A 17,347-nucleotide genomic window follows, 5' to 3' on the forward strand; every position below is an offset into this window, starting at 1 on the left:
TTTTTGTCAAAGTGTTTCTGAGCAGAAAATGGTAGTGCGGGCTCATCAACGGTACTTCAGACTAGACTGACTGAGCAGTGTATTCAAAATGATTTTAATAAAAAATAGTCCTTTCAATGCAGGATTGTGATGGGCTAGCTTTTGTAGGATTGATGTTGCCCAGGTACCTGCACTTGCATTCGCTTATGAATACTGCTTTTGATCATTTTGTTTAGATGACTTTCCTGAATCCACTGGAGTGAAACGGATCGTGCAGGCCCTAAATGCCAATGTGTGGTCTAACATGAACATGAAGTCAGGTGAGGAACCATCTTGCTTTCATTTGGTAATACAATATAGGGAAACCCACAGTGTGGCTCCCATGTTCACAAGTATATTCAATGGTAAAATCACCTCCATCCTTGTAAAGGCCATCATCACAAGCTCAGCACTGCTAACACAGGTAGCAGTCCGTTATCCTCTGAAGTTACTGCAATAGCTCTAGTTACGCTATTAAAAACATGCAATTAAATGTTCATTTAATGACAGCCAATTTGGATTCAGAGACCCCAGGCATTACCTGGCTATAAAAGCACTTACCCTTTGACTCCTACTGTGCTCTTGACATGACCCAATCTTACACTGTGAAGCTTAGAGCTTAGTACGGGAAATGTTATTGACATTATCATATTGGTCATCGCTGACCTGCTGCTCAAATCTCTGTGAAGTGTGCGAGTCCCAGGTTTGAATCGTGGTGGCTTCTCTGTCTTTCATTATTCGAGAAAGAAGTTTTGTTTTTTAGTCAATAATGACATCCGTTAATTGCAGCACTTCTACCTTGCGACCTTAGTAACTAAAGCCCGTTATCAGTAATGTGGTCTTCTTATCTGTCAATCCCAGCGTGACTTATATTTTTTTCTATTTTGTAGTCACTTAACGGTCTTTGCATATATTATGAATGCTGTATATATCTTACTGTATGTGTTCTGTTTTGCTGTTTTCTTTTATGCTCTGTCGTTGAGCTGGAGCTTAGATTGTGTGGTTGCCCATGTGTAGTGAACGGATACTTCATCATGACCACGTTAGAGCCTGTCAGTAGGTGGATGCAATTCTTGCATTTTTAACTCCCCTATAGAGGTCAGGGCAACTCCTTCCTATACTTGGTGTGTCACTTTATGGATGGTTTCTGGTAAGGGCGACCAGTGACTCCAAGAAAGGTAACAGCCTGCAGGAAAAAGCCAATCTTTAAAAAAAAAAAGAAAAAGCAGGTAGGAAACTCCAAGGAGAAGACTGTAGAACACCCTAGCTCTCACGATTCCAGACTGGAGTAGATGAGGACTGGATCCAAGCGGAACAGGGTTCTAGGAGATGGAGCAAGGTTCCAGGAGCTGGATTTAGGATATTGAACAGAATACTAAGAGATGCAGCAGGAGTCCAAGGACTAAAACACAATTCCATGTGCAAGTATTCAAGAGGGAGAAACCACACCCAGTACTGGGGTGTTTTCAATGCAGTGAGTAGCAGTTCCAGATACTTTGTATAGTGAACACATATTAAATGGTGATACAGGACCAGGAAGTGACCAAATAGAAAGCAAGTTGGTCATGATGGATTGGTTAGTCTTAATAATCATCAGTGTGAGGAACCATCTTGTACTGGAAAGAATTATCTGACCCCAGTTATGTGACCCGTACGGAGAGAGAACACCAACATGGAGGCAAGCAGAAGAAACATTTCAGAAGCCCAGAGACTGAAAAGAGAATTGGGTAATAAAAAAAAACACTCAGCTCTTTATTAGATGTGTTTTAAGGAATGGACTTTAGAATTAAGCATTTCATATGCGCTTGCCGTAAGGTCTGTCTGTTTAACCACCCAAAAACAAATACAAGCTTTCTTCCTCTCACCTGGGGGGAAACCAGCAGGAGAGCAGTAGAGGATCCTGACCTTTAAGGGAATACTAAGTGCACTGCACACAACTATATTTAAGTTAAGAAGCAAGGCAGATGTGCTTGAGTTGTACTGTCAGGTCTTGTATCTTGCTCGCCACTGTATTTTACCTTGAACAAGCCCTGTGTAAAATTGAAGCACTAAATACGTTTTTGTATACTTGTCTGAGGATTAGAGCATAGGTTCCCTGGGTCTCATTTCAGAAATAGTATAGACCTGAAATTAGACCTAAAAACCTCCTTTGTAATCCTTATATTGTACCCGAGTTCCAGATTTGGACATAAAGGGTTTGGTTCTGTGTTATGTAATACTATGGTGATTAGTCTGGCCGAGAGTGACATAGATGGAAAACACTTTGAGGGTTTTGAGCTCATTCTTACCCACCTTTCTTTAACACCCATGCTTTTCAAATGTTATCTGTATTGTGCACAGTGAGAGAACACATCCCTTTGTGAGCGGATACTGCCACAGTTCACAGTTGTTTTCCAGGTTCTGACTCCTCATATTACCAATACGCATAACTACTGCACTCTGTTTCACTGTTCAACAGTGAAACACGATAGGTGTATGTCATAAATACTTTGTTTAAAATGGGCACAATATCTGCCCTGCAAAATGTTAATTTGCTTCTTAATGACCAATTAGCATTTGGCAGCAATGTTTAAGGTCATTTCAGTATACACTCATCTGATTTGGCAGCTGCATTGTAACCGCTTGAAGACAAAAATAACTTATATTTTTTAAGGTTTAATTCCTCAAAGATGAACTATGACGAAAGGGCCACTAAATGCAATACATGTCAAAGCTTCCTTGTCACGAGAAGGGGTATACATTGTTTATGTATGCAACAGTGCACAAGGAATAACTGGTTCAGGCAGACTTAGTCGAAAATAGATACATAGCTGCTATAGGTTCTAAGCGTTTTTATTCCAGTAATTTGTACGTTTACATACCAAAGCAAGATGTCAAAAGCATATCTTATGTTTATTCCCTAAAAACTAGGTTAGTGCTCATAGCCAGCAACAGTAAGGAAGTGCATGTTTCGGGTTGAGTCTGCAATAATGCTTGATAGTGTCACTATGCAACTATCCAATAGCACCAAATCCCAACGACAGACACATTGGAAACAAGACACAGACTCCTTGGCACCACCCATGCCTGCTCTTCTGAATTAAGGTATTTCCACCAGAACCTAATGTCACATCATTGGTCCAAGATTCTACCTTCTTTCACCTCTGGAGCCAAAACCCTGCTTGTCAACTTCCCAGAGGCCCATTGGACTGACTTGCTCGCTCATTGCGAAGTGAAACCTCCACACTGTGACATAACTGGTAAGGGACTGAAGAAATATGACTAGTTACCCTCGTGCTGAAAGAACTTCCTGGACCCATCTGCTTATTGTCATCATCCTCAAAACCTGCTGTATCTTCTTTCACGTGGTAAACACAAGCTCTCCACTGTACCTAGCAGCCAAGATGAAGCTCTCCACACATCTACACAACACCCACAGCAGTTACGTCAGTCGTTTAACAAAACATATCCCCCCAGAAGATATGCTGAAGGTCCCCCCACACACATGCACATCAGTAGGAGCTTGGGGAGCCCCCTTCAGTATGGGTAACCCACCCCCAGAGTTACTCCACCAGGTTTAAGACAAGAATGTGCAAAAAGGAGAAGATGAGATAACCTTCCTTCTCCTGCTTCGTACAGCACACCCCATTTCTGAAACTCTGCTTGAAGTCAGATCTGACATGGTCCATTCATCTACCAGTTTTTAAATAGCATAAGTCTAAGAATATCTCTTCTACAGTGAAGGAACTAACCACAATTTGCTACCACACAGCACATGAAGTGCCTTGCTCTGCCCTGTAAGGTTTCGTACTTATGTCCTGTAGTGAAATATGTGTTTTGGGCCACTGAGTTTGTGTTGCACCACTTTGCACCTGGATTAGCTGTCTAGTGTTCACCATTTGCAGATTACATTTTGTATTCAGTTTAGCTGCCTATTGACTTTATCGTAGCGTTAGACACTGCCATGTTAAAGGCTGCACATTGTAAACTGTGCTTGTTTTCGTATTCTTTCTCACCGAAGAGCTAGGACATATTATGGAGGAGGTAGGCAGTCAGCACGATAAGACTGTACCAGACTGATGTTTTTTTAGTGCAAGCAGGGAACGATTTGGTCTTGAGAGAGACAATTTGGGAGACTGGCCAGTTCCAACCTGTTTCTTTCAACTCTGACCTACATTAGCCAGCATGTTTGAATATTTCTTTTTTATGGGAGGGTTTTTCCAGAAAGCCCTTCTCCGGTTCTTTAAGATATAAAAAGACGGCCCTACTCAGTAGCTGTGGAATGTCCAAGACTTCGGTCAGGATTAGATGTCAAATGTCTGACATTTATCCCATGAGGGTGGATATCTTTCTCGCAGTAGAACGGGTTCATCTTCTTGCTGGCATGAGAAAGATGAAGAGCTTAGCAGGCCCTACATCATTCTTTGCTCTGCAATTATGATATAAAATAACCACATATATTTGCTGTGTACATTGCAGTTGAGAATCATTTTGGTATATTTTCCTTCCATTGCTGTGAGTATTTTTAAACGTGTGCTTTCAATCTACTAAACTCCTTTTTTTTAGGAACCTTGTGGCGAAATAATAATAAATGTCTTCTTTGAACTAAGTGGTGCATTCCAGAGATTTTTGTCAGCTCGGTCATTAGTGAAAGCAAAACATGTCCCGCTCTTGTCTACTGTGCTGTGTTGTTTTGTAACTACGCATGTGCTCTATAACACACATGAGTACATACATTCATGCATACAAAGGGATCCAGGTGTAAAACCTCCCCCCTCCGTAAAAGCAGGTGGTGTCTGTGAGTTTAGAGTTGCTTGCAGCAGGTGAAGCAGGTCTTAAAACTGCAACTGGGTAAACTTGAGTTTTTAAATAACGCTGTGGATGCAAGAAGGGAGAAACGTGGAAAGAAATCTTATCTAATCTATTTAAACAGAAATCAGCAAAAATCTGTGATGGAACCACTTTTCCTTATTCACTAAAACTGCTGAAAGAGTTGTCCACTGGTTGAGATTGTCATTGACTCAGTGTTAGTGAAAAACTCCAACATGGAAATATGGAGATCCGTACATTAAATGTTGGCTGTCGAATCGTCCAGTATCCCCTGACGTCCTCCATTTGCAAACAAGGGGCTGGACAAAGAAACCTCAACTAATAAAACCAATGATTTATGAAGCAGTACTTCACTGAAGTATTGCATGGTAATCTTAACATATTGCTCTATGAAATTGAGCCTCACTCATGTATTGGATATTAATATATTGGAGAATTACGCTTTTGTAGTGTCTGCAGTCGTGTATGTTTACTGTAACTGCTTATCTTTCATGGGGTTGAAACGACTCATTTCTTCGTTTCTTTGCACCTAGCTCAACATATTATTTTTCATGTCTTATTCGTGCTGCAGCTATGGAGAAAAGCTGAGGAGCCCCTTTTCAACTTCGATGTAAAGCAAACTCCTAGCTTTTAAATTGCTAGAACCCAGGAGGTTAGACATTGCCCTACAAATAAATTGTCATTGGTCCAGTTACACCTATTTGTGTGAAGTTTAAGGGATTTGTTTTTCACGTTGGTGCCAGTAAAGCACAGGCAGTGCCTGTGATATTTTGTAGAGGCGTATTCCAAGGGAGATCTGGAAGATAATTGCATGACTGACGTTAATGTATTTTATATAAACACGGGTCTTTGGATGCTCCATCTGGGGCTGGAATAGTGATCCCTTTGTAACGCACTTACTAGGTTCTGAGTAGTGTCCAGCTCCCTGAATATACTGTGCTTCAGATATTGTAAGAACACATGAGAATACAAGAGCAGAAGAAAGAAGAATTCTCCTTTTTAACCAGTGAGATTGCCTACTGCCAGCAGCTATTCTCGATCCATAACTTAGCATAAATCCCTGTTTTCAATCACTGTTTTCCATCGCGTTTCTGCATCTTGAAACTGAAGGTGTCTGGGTGCGCACGTGATAGGGCACAGCATATTGCATGGAGGCATGGACAGCACTTATGGTTTTTTTTCCACTGGTCTTTGAAGAGCAGTTTTCACACTCATCCTGAAAGTGGCACTAATTTCTTTAAACCAGTAATGATTGTGGACTAAAACCAGTGCTTAATTTGTGCTTGTTGTTTCCGGTGCTGAGCACTGGCACTTATTTTTGAGGGCCTGGGCTTATTCTTCTGCCTCAAGCATTTGTTGCGAGCAAAATAACCATATGGGATAGACAGAGGAAGGGAAAAACGAAAAAGTGTCACAAAGAGAAAAAGTAGCAAGCTGCAAGAATGAGCTGAAGGGGCAGTGAGTGGCTTTATATGGATTGAAGAGGCCCGAGATGGCTTCGGGATTACTCTGCCTCAGTATTCCGTGTTCACACATTTAATTGCAGGAGCCGCGTGTTTAAGAGGAGGACTTTGGGCTCCGGCACGTAATTATTTACAAATTAAGCAGTGGCTAAAACTAACATTTGGCCTAAAGATATCTTTTTTCTCAATGTACTCGGCCTTATGCTCATAAAATACATTTTTGTTTTTCCCCTGGTCCATTTCTCTTTTTGCCCTGCTCTAATTCTCCTCCAGTTCCTTCTTCGTCTCCACCCATAAGAGATCTCTTGTTAGTGCTCTGCGCTAGCAGGCCGAGCTGTCTCTCGTACATGAGCGGGCTCTTCTCATTACCATGCTTGGGCCAGAGGATCACTGGAGGCTTCGGAGGGATTAGAGTTCATTCATGCAGAGCAGACCGTTCTCGGGCTGCCTGAGGACAGACCCTCTCTTCTGGGATGAGGCAGTGATTTATCTCTGCGCTATTTGACCACATTTACCATCATGTGCTGGACAGTCGCTGGATGCATTTCCGTTTCGCTTGGGTTATCTTAAACAAGAGTTGTTTATTGCCACCGTCCCACGGAGGTGCTTTTTTATTTTATCACTTTATTGTGCTATGCCTCCTGCTATGCTTCTACTGCCCGCCTTACTCAATACATTTCGTTAAATGGTTATTGAAAACTAGAAGCTCAAAAATGGAGGACTAGGGTATGTCGACCCAAACAGAATAAAACAAAGCAGCAACACACTAGCCAAGTAACATTACCTAAAATTACAAGCTCTTTTTAAGAGTTTCATTTCTCTTTGTCTGGTACTTATATGTTACATTGTATGCCACTGGATCCTACCAGCTTGTTAACTAATAGAATGCTGCTGTTGTAGTTTCAGAGTTGTAGAGTCTGACCCATGTGGTGCTGGTAGAACTTGCTGGTGTTCCATGTTGTATTTCAGCCTCCTGTCTGACAGCGTGTACTTACCACCCCAGGCACACATGGTCTGGTCTAAGGGCATCTACAACATGTGTGTCACCTATCCTTGCGGCCAGTAATGTCTCCGTCCATGATCAGTGCTAGATTTTGTGTCAGTAAGGTGCCTTGGATTGCCAAGTAAAGTGCTCACCTGTGGCATAGTCACTCACTTTACTTTTCATGATAATTTTTGATCATTCTTGTTTCCCAAGTAAATGTGAAATAAACGGATTAATCGTTGGTCCACCTTGCTGAGAGATTTTTCATTGTGTTTCTAAAGGTATTGCAGGATTCTTCAGATTTCAGCTATGAGTAACCCACTCACGATTGTCCTTCCAGGAAGCAATTGTCCTCGTAAATAGGTCTACACCTAAAAAAAAAGGCAGGTGTAGCGTTTGTTTAGTAGCGTTCTATCACATGCGTTGGTTATTACTTCATCAGTGCTTAGCAGGGGAAACGGCTGCTACTTTAACCACAACATGGAGGGAGGGCTTGTACTCGGGGCGGCTTTAGCACTGGTGGCGCCCTGTGCGACAATCTTTTTTGGTGCCCCCCCCACCATGACCTTTTCTTCTGATTCCCACACTACCACTTGATAAAAGTGACCCTCATATTTTTTCCTCACATACATTTCATTTTTTTCAAGCGCTGGTAAAGGCTAGCTTTACTGAACCCACTCAGCTATCCACATAAAATACAGATCCGTTCTTTGCAGCAGGCATATAAACCCTCTGCGTTACTTTATGGCATCAAAACTGCCACAGGCCAAAACTCAGCTCTCTCTTTCTCAGGAACATTAATCACAAAAGTAATCTTGACATTTTTATTGTTGCCTGACAGCTGGTCACATGGAACTTTGGTTGGGGTGCTTTTAAAGTGTAAGTTATTGCTAACCACAGTGCCCCCCGCCCCTGAGGTCAGCGCCCCCCCTCCAGGTCAGTGCCCAGTGCGACCGCACCAGTCGCACCCCCTAAAGCCGGCCCTGCTTGTACTTATTAGCAAGACCTCCCCCAAACCATCTGATGACCTGTCTGACGTGTCCGGTGCTTTGCCGTAACCCGATTCATTGTCATTTCAGATCACATCCCGGGATTTGGGCTTTTCAGCGCAGTGACTGGAGGAAGCCGCAGCTGTGGGGCAGCAGAGGGACTCCACCCAGCAGTAAGTGCATTCCGCCTCTTTGAATCGCCCCGCACCCTGCAGAGATGCCCTGCACATGTCGGGGCTTGCACTGGGCCTCCGATCGGGACATTTATTTCCTTTTGGAGGCTTGAATAACAGAAAAGCTCTTGGAGAGTTCGAGATGAAAACAGAAAAACAGTTTATTCAACAAGGGGTACTGATACAAGCACCACATGCCAGAGGGTCATAGAGAAATGATTATTTCTCGCTGAGCCTGCCTCTTCGCTTAGTTGTGCACAATTTGTTGCTTGATGCACTGACACAATGTATGACGATCAGCTGGCCTCATCTTTTTTTGTATATGTTATATTGTTTTAAATGGGAATGGCGTAGAGGCAAACGCTTAGATAAAACGAGTATTGGTAAAGGCAGTAGGTCTGACCATTTTCTATTTGATACAGCAACACTGTTATTGAGAGGACAGGTAGTTTAAATCTAATATAGACATGCAGAGAGAAACCTATAATTTTATATCATGTAATATTGATCGATGATAGCAGTTTTCCTGCCTGACTGAGTATACTGGCCTTAAAGGGTCAACAGCCCCACGGGTGAGCTCAGTACTGCTATTCACCGGTTTGTGATCACGGCCATCGTCACCGAGTATGAAACTACATTGGTAGAGGTTGTAACGTAACACTTATTCACATAATCTAAAACATGAATTTTTCCTGAACAAACCATATTTGAGCGGCAATGACAGGCACAACAATAACATTTTATGTTATTGCTTTTAACATGTATTAAGCACCCTAAAAGTGCTTTGCACCAATCCTTGCCTTGCCCACAGCATGCAAGATCAGCAGGAGGCGGCAGATCACTGGCAGCTGAATGTTTAACTGAGTTGAAACAGACCGGAGGGCCGAAGGCACTTACATGCATAGTCGGGACTGATTACAAATCCATATTCAGTATTACAAGAGTGAATGTTCGGCAGCTGTCTGCAGTTGCATGGTGTGTGCTACCTGGGAATTGCTGTTGCGTTTTAAATTCGTCACGAGTACTTATATTTCTGTGTACATTAACCTGTGGGTTCCTACACTTCGGAAACTTTGAATGTTGGTCTCCGGACAGCCTCCGTTCTGTAAATTGAGAACGAAGCACAGGTAGCAGTGTCGGTGCTCTGGTACAGTGTATAATCATAACAGAAATACATACATATAGTGCTGTATGCAAATACTAAATTTGGGTCTTTGCGGCTGGATTACTTAATCAACTGCATCCTATTCAGAAAGCCCCAACTCGGCTGCTGTATGGGGCAGGGTACATGGCGCATGGTTCAGTGCTCTATCTAGTCCTCACTGGTTGCCTGTCGTGTGGTGTTCGGTTGACAGGCTACAGACTTCTATACTTGCCAGACTATTGCAGTGCTTATGGCCTGGTCTCTGGTTTCTTCTATTTTACAATATTTCACACACATGGAGCGAGCTTCTCCGTTGCCCCAATAGACCCACTCCCTACTGAACAGTAAAAACAATGTTTATTTGCTAAAATACATAACTGTTTTGTTTACAGCATTTGCAATGTGCATTGTATAAAAGGGGAACATATTTGATAAATTATGAAGTTTATCCAGGAAATGCCCACATTTGGAGCCAAGCAGAAGCCGAGCATGGCTGCCAGTGTTCCAAGCTCTGGACTAAGCTGCGCAGGCGCAGATTGTTTTGCCACTCACGTCGGACTACATTTGTCCCTGGGCTCAACTGTCATTTCAAAAACTGTAAGAACTCCACAGGAACATGGACCAGTAATGTGAGCATAGGAAAAAACAGATTAATAGTGGTGCTTATTAGTTCACCTCTCATCGAACACAGAAAATGAATACACATTCCTGGTAAATTGGAACTCGTTTGTCAGCCGACCGAGATGTGAAAGGGGACAATACTGTCACTGCCAAAAGCTGTACACTGGGCAAAGCCAAGCAGGAAAGATGCTTCCACAAAGTCAGTGGCTGAAGAGGGTTGACCCCCTGCCCAGTCTACATTTGTTGGTGTGTCGGCAGATCCAACATGTGAATGACAGTGCAGCCGACCAATTGCTGAAGGGGGCTGACCTAAAGCCCTTTTCTCTGTTTTGTAATTCTGAATATGTTGCATAGTCTGAGATACATCTAAGTGAGTCCTAAAGTACTTCTAACCCACACCCATTGGCCATGCATTGATAAGATTAGAACTTGTGATGTAAAACAACCTTCAAAAAAGATATCCAGCAATATCTAAATAAAAAAAAAGCAAGTGGTATATACTGAGCTCATTGGGTGGTGATGGTAAAAGAAAACATTCAGCAGATTATCTTTAGTTGAAAAGGGAGGTAATGGTGACAAAGGTGACAAGCTGTTTAACAAGTAACAAGAGGAAAATACTGCAGTCTTTTCAGAGCATTTCAAGAGGAGGGGATCTGAGCGATGTTAGATGAGCTGCAAAGTCTGTTTTTCAATATATTGCCAGAGTCAAAATTAACTGAGGTGAAGTGGCATTGAAGGTGCACATCGTGGAGATGCAGTAGTGGACATAGGAGCCACTGGCATGTCTGTGACTTGGTAAATGGGGTTGTAAACTCGGTATCAGTGGCCCCATAGGGTTATATCTGCGCAGAAGTCTGGTGTGTGACTAACATCCTTTTCCCATTAGCTTCCAGCACCAACAGACGAAGGAGCAGAATTTCATTTGGAGAATGAAGGCACTGTAGCCCACACCACTGACGCACAGCTGGAGAGTTTAGTAGGTGAGCATTAACAAGTTTATTATAACAAGGCCTTTAGGTGTCCTTTGGCACATTTTCTTTAGTTGAATTAAATAATTTTGTAAGATTTTGATATCGATCGACAAAGGCTGCAAAGTATCACAGAGGTCGCCTAGTGGTAGAATCCATACACAAGATCGGGACTTGGCTGTAGGCAATTTTATGTATGCCTGGGTTTAACTAGTGCTAGACTTTGGTTAGAGTCTGCGTGTTATCCGATGGGAAGAACTAGTTGTGAATTGTGAGCCTCTTTTCTTGTTTCCAACCATCAAGACTATGTTTTATGATATTCTGTTGACAACTTATATGCAGGCGAAGACCATATCCACATATCTTGCAGCGTTCTGTACTAATAAAGAAAACACATCAGAAAAATATTTTAAAACCTAGTCTTTTATAAAAAATATATGTAGAGTTCGGAATTGAAGCTTACTTCTTCATGCTTCCTAATAAAGAGTACCTTAAACAAATGAAGTTCTTAACAGATACAGAAGGCTCTGATTTAAGGATGAATGTCGTTTAATAAGAGATGTGTGCTAAATCCATCTAGCTGCAGTGTGTGTGTTATACATTGTTAACTGTAACCATTAAAATCATGGTAAATGGGAGCTCCTTTAATTTCAGTAGTTGAGAGTGTTTGACACCTAACTGTACAAAGTTCATGTAAGACATGGCTTTTCTTTAAAAAGTTAGCTAGATGCCACTATAGAGCTTGTCACTTTAAAAGGGTTCTAGTTAGGGGAGAACTTGTCTTCTACACTGCCACTCCCAATTCCCTCCTCCACAAGATTTTTAGTTTACTTTTCTAAGGTCCTGGAGAAGATATACCAATCCAGAATGTTAGCATAGAATGCAGAGTTCATACTGCCATTTTCCCTCGTGTAGCTTGACTGATTCCACTCTGAATGGCAGAAGCTGCCTGATGCCGGGTCACAGGAAAGGATGCACTCTAACAAGATTTATAACTTACGTCTGACTCTTCCCAAGCATTATTAGCTTTTCCTGTGCTTGGTCCTGCCTGGACTTTTCCTAATAACACTTAAGAACATTTAGAGTTCTTTAAGAGCAGTAGGGTCATTGTTAACACCACCCTCCCCTTGGAGCTTTGTGTTTGCTCATTTTGATGAAAGATGGTACCAAAGTTTGTTCTCTGATTGGAATTTCGGTCAAGCTGAAGATGCACATCCATCCAGAACTGAGACATCCATTACCTTTCCACTTTGGAGATCCATAATTACTGTTAGTCAGTTGTCTTCTTTAAAAGACAATCAATACACAAACAAAGAGGGAGAAGGAGGCTGTGGGGCTGGGTCTGTCCTCCTTATAGCCTATATAACATTACAAAAGAGGCCCAGCTAAAAGAACTACCACAGGATGGACAGGAAAAAGGATTTTCATGTTAGAAAAACCCTCACCCACTAGGGTTACCCCTTGGTGGCATGCTTCATCATTGGGTTTCTTCCTACGGAGTGGGGCATGCTATGACCTATGGGATATGTGGGAGCACTGATGTAGTCTTGTCAATGTGAATCACAGGAGGGATAGGAGTGGTGGGGTCTTGGGTGAGTTAAAAATACCTGTCTCCTAGTAATTCCAATGATTTAATAGATCTCTTGGAGGTGGTATGATTAAGAAGGGGCTGCTGAAGTGGGGGATTTAATGTACCTGACTTCCTATTCTACATGTTTCAGAGCCTTACCCCTAGGCTCGTCTTCAGGACCAAGGTCGACTCCCTGGTGCCACTCCTTGTTTGACTACCTCTAATGAAAGCATAAATATTACATGCTCTGTGATATGGTGCAATTCACCTTACTAATGTGGTGTCATAACATGACGCTACAGATACAGTAAGATGAATCAATTCTAAAACTTTGCCAGATCTTTAGAGTGTGACTACAAGCACACCCCCCTCCCGGAGGAGCTATGATATGAGAATCCAAATACTACTGAGTAGGTTACGTATGCACCGTGTGTGCTGTTTGGTATGTTTCACATGTTTACATGTTTAAAAGTTTTAAATATAGAATGTCTTGTACTGTTGATTGTGAGAGTACTTTAGTCTCTCAGTCCTGATATTCACGAGTGCCGTTTCCTATGAGTGGGGTGCAGTTTGCAAATAGGTGGCACCACACCCACAAACAACATATATAGTGGCCCATTGCAAATGGGGACTATGATAACTATGCCTCGCTTGTATTTCCACAGGTATCAATGACGGACACCATAAATGAGATATCATCTCATGACACCCTATTAGTAAGGTGAATTGCACCATATCACAGAGCATGTATGTAGGAGGCTGGCCTGGCTTATAGTGGGTACCTTGTGGTACTTACACCTTGTGCCAGGTCCAGTTATCCCTTATTAGTAGAGTAGAGGTGTTCTAGCAGCGTAGGCTGATAGAGATAGCTATAGCAGAGCAGCTTCGGCTAAACTAGGAGACATGCAAAGCTCCTACTATACCACTTATATCACTTAGTACTATATCATAAGAAAACACAATACTCAGAGTTACTAAAAATAAAGGTACTTTATTTTAGTGACAATATGCCAAAAGTATCTCAGAGGATATACTCCCTTAGGAGGTAAGTAAAATACACAAACTATACACACACAAACCAAAATCAGGTTAAGTAACAGTTAGAAAAGTAGTGCAAACACTGTAGAACACAATAGAATGCAATAGGCCTAGGGGCAACACAAACCATATACTCCAAAAGTGGAATGCGAACCACTAATGGACCCCAGGCCTAGTGTAGTGTGTAGAGGGTCGCTGGGAGTGTACGCAAACACTAAGGGTGTCCAAGATACCCCACCCCAAGACCCTGAAAAGTAGGAGTAAAGTTACCCTACTACCCCAGAAAGACAGTAAAGTCGAGATAGGGGATTCTGCAAGGACAACAACTGACTGCAAAACACTGAAGACGGATTCCTGGACCTGAGGACCTGTAAAGGAAGGGGACCAAGTCCAAGAGTCACGCAAGTGTCCAGGGGGGGCAGGAGCCCACTAAACCCCAGATGAAGGTGCAAAAGGGCTGCCTCCGGGTGGAAGAAGCCGAAGACCCAGCAGAAGTTTGGTGCCTGCGTTAGCAGGGGGAAGATTCCGTCGACCCACGTGAGATTTCTTCTTGGCTTCCAGTGCAGGGTGAAGGCAGACAGCCCTCATGAGGCACTGTAATGTTGCTGGTAGTCTTCTTGCTACTTTGTTGTGCTTATGCAGGCGTCCTGGAGCAGTCAGCGATCGATCCTTGGCAGAAGTCGAAGAGGGAAGTGCAGAGGAACTCTGGTAAGCTCTTGCATTCGTTATCTGATGAGATACCCACAGGAGAGACCCTAAATAGCCCACAGAGGAGGATTGGCTACAGAGAAAGGTAAGTACCTATCAGGAGGGGTCTCTGACGTCACCTGCTGGCACTGGCCACTCAGAGCTGTCCAGTGTGCCCTCACAACTCTGCATCCAAGATTGCAGAGGTCTGGGACACACTGGAGGAGCTCTGGGCACCTCCCCTGGGAGGTGCTGGTCAGGGGAGTGGTCACTCCCCTTTCCTTTGTCCAGTTTCGTGCTAGAGCAGGGCTGGGGGGATCCCTGAACCGGTGTAGACTGGCTTATGCAAGGAGGGTACCATCTGTGCCCTTCAAAGCATTTCCAGAGGCCAGGAGAGGCTACTCCTCCCAGGCCCTTCACACCTATTTCCAAAGGGAGAGGGTGTAACACCCTCTCTCAGAGGAAATCCTTTGTTCTGCCTTCCTGGGACCAGGCTGCCCAGGCCCCAGGGGGGCAGAAACCTGTCTGCGGAGTTGGCAGCAGCAGTAGCTGCAGAGGAGACCCCGGAAAGTTAGTTTGGCAGTACCCGGGCTCTATGCTGGAGACCCGGGGATGCATGGAATCGGCCCCCCAATACGAGAATGGTATTGGAATGACAATTCCATGATCCTAGACATGTTACATGGCCATGTTCGGAGTTACCATTGTGACGCTACATATAGGTATTGATCTATATGTTGTGCACACGTGTAATGGTGTCCCCGCACTCAAAGTCCGGGGAATTTGCCCTGAACAATGTGGGGGCACCTTGGCTAGTGCCAGGGTGCCCACACACTAAGTAACTTTGCACCTAACCTTCACCAAGTGAGGGTTAGACATATAGGTGACTTATAAGTTACTTAAGTGCAGGGTAAAATGGATGTGAAATAACGTGGACGTTATTTCACTCAGGCTGCAGTGGCAGTCCTGTGTAAGAATTGTCTGAGCTCCCTATGGGTAGCAAAAGAAATGCTGCAGCCAAAAGGGATCTCCTGGAACCCCAATACCCTGGGTACCTAGGTACCATATACTAGGGAATTATAATGGTGTTCCAGTGTGCCAATCAGAATTGATAAAATTAGTCACTAGCCTGCAGTGACAATTTTAAAAGCAGAGAGAGCATAAACACTGAGGTTCTGGTTAGCAGAGCCTCAGTGATACAGTTAGGCACCACACAGGGAACACATACAGGGCATACTTAATGACCACCGGGGTCCTGACTAGCAGGGTCCCAGTGACACATAGGCAAAAACAAACATACATACAGTAAAAATGGGGGTAACATGCCAGGCAAGATGGTACTTTCCTACAATGTATTATTTATGCTTTCATTAGAGGTACTCAAACAAAGGGTGGCACCAGGGAGTCCACCTTGGTCCTGAGTAGGAGCCTAGGGGTAAGGCTCCGAAACATGTAGACTAGGAAGTCAGGTACATTACATTCCCCACTTCTGCAGCCCATTTTTAATCATACCGCCTCCAAGAGATCTATTAAACCATTGGAATTACTAGGAGGCAGGTAGTTTAAACTCACCCAAGACCCTACCACTCCTATCCCTCCTGTGATTCACATTGACAAGACTAAATCAGTGCTCCCACGTATCCCATAGGTCGTAGCACACCCGCTTCGTAACAGAATAGGAAGAAGCCCAATGATGAAGCATGCCACCAAGGGGTAACCCTGGTGGGTGAGGGTTTTTCTAACAGGAAAATCCTTTTTCTTGTCTATCCTGTGGTAGTTCTTTTAGCTGGGCCTCTTTTGTAATGTTCTTTAAAAGACACCATCATCATGAAAACAAGACCTTGGGAACTAGTTTGTTGTTAGTTTTACACATATTGCAGAAGTGGAATAGTGAGCTACTTAGTCTTGACACATGATTTAATGACAATTCTAATATAAAGTGAAGTGGCCTGAAGGCTTCCACAATGTTGTTAACGTGTGGCAAACCATGTAATATGTAAAACATAAGCTATTTTGTCACTTCTGGCGTAGCATAGGCACATACGGACAACTCTGGCAAGGCATTCACAGGGTCGCTGATAGCAAAATCAACAATGTGTAAGACAACATCACTAAGAGTTTGAAAGGCTGTTTAAGGTGGATGCTCATCTCTTAGGTTACAGCAACATTTTACCTTACTAACCAGTTCTGTTTTTTTCTGAATTTGCCTATATTTACCTTTCAGTGTGTTTCTTTGACACTTCTTTGCATTATCTGCACTTCTGTTGGTCTGTTAGTGAATGATTTCTCACTAGGATTTCAGTTCTCATATTTTTGATCACCTGCATACTTCTTTCCCCTTTATCTCCGAAATGATATGATTCAGTGTTTTAAATTAAAAGATGGACGTTTTGTAGGTGTTTCAAGTCATGCTGCCTTGACTTTGATGATTAACATCAGTGCGTGCCTTTCAGACCCTATGCTCGATATGGATATACAAGAGCTTGCCAGTCTGACCACAGGTGAAGGGGACTTGGAAAACTTTGGGCGTCTGTTTACAAAGCTACAAGAGATGAAAGGTGAGTAATAGTCAGAAACTAGCCATCTTAGACCCTGTTTTGGTGGAGATTCCATATAGTAGCATGGTGCACTTTTAGCATTGAGGGCGTGTGAAAACTGTTTACTCATAGTCTGAAGATTTGCAAAGAACAGAATTGTAACAGAAAAGTATTTCTTAATGTTAGAAATGAGCAGTGTTTGATAGGCAGACAGACCATGAATTCTTTCTAAATCACCATAAATAAAAAATGTCACTTTACAGGTCTAGACGTTGATAGCTTATTTGTGCACAGAAGATGCTCCCCTGAGCTAAGGTATCACAATACTGTGTTCTAAAGAAAGGA

The 17,347-nt window shown here is 43.0% G+C and overlaps 1 protein-coding gene across 1 annotated transcript in view; it reads left to right on the top strand.

Moving 5' to 3' along the window:
- AAGAB (alpha and gamma adaptin binding protein) overlaps positions 1-17,347 on the top strand; it is a 171,177-nt gene that overhangs the window by 65,875 nt on the left and 87,955 nt on the right. Inside the window, exons 5-8 of the mRNA XM_069222868.1 lie at positions 216-299; positions 8,355-8,437; positions 11,089-11,182; positions 16,919-17,023. Of these exons, the coding sequence (XP_069078969.1) occupies positions 216-299; positions 8,355-8,437; positions 11,089-11,182; positions 16,919-17,023 (366 nt within the window). The remainder of the gene's footprint in view (positions 1-215; positions 300-8,354; positions 8,438-11,088; positions 11,183-16,918; positions 17,024-17,347) is intronic.

Source organism: Pleurodeles waltl, chromosome 3_1, assembly GCF_031143425.1.
Source record: "Pleurodeles waltl isolate 20211129_DDA chromosome 3_1, aPleWal1.hap1.20221129, whole genome shotgun sequence".
NCBI classification, from domain to species: Eukaryota; Metazoa; Chordata; class Amphibia; order Caudata; family Salamandridae; genus Pleurodeles; species Pleurodeles waltl.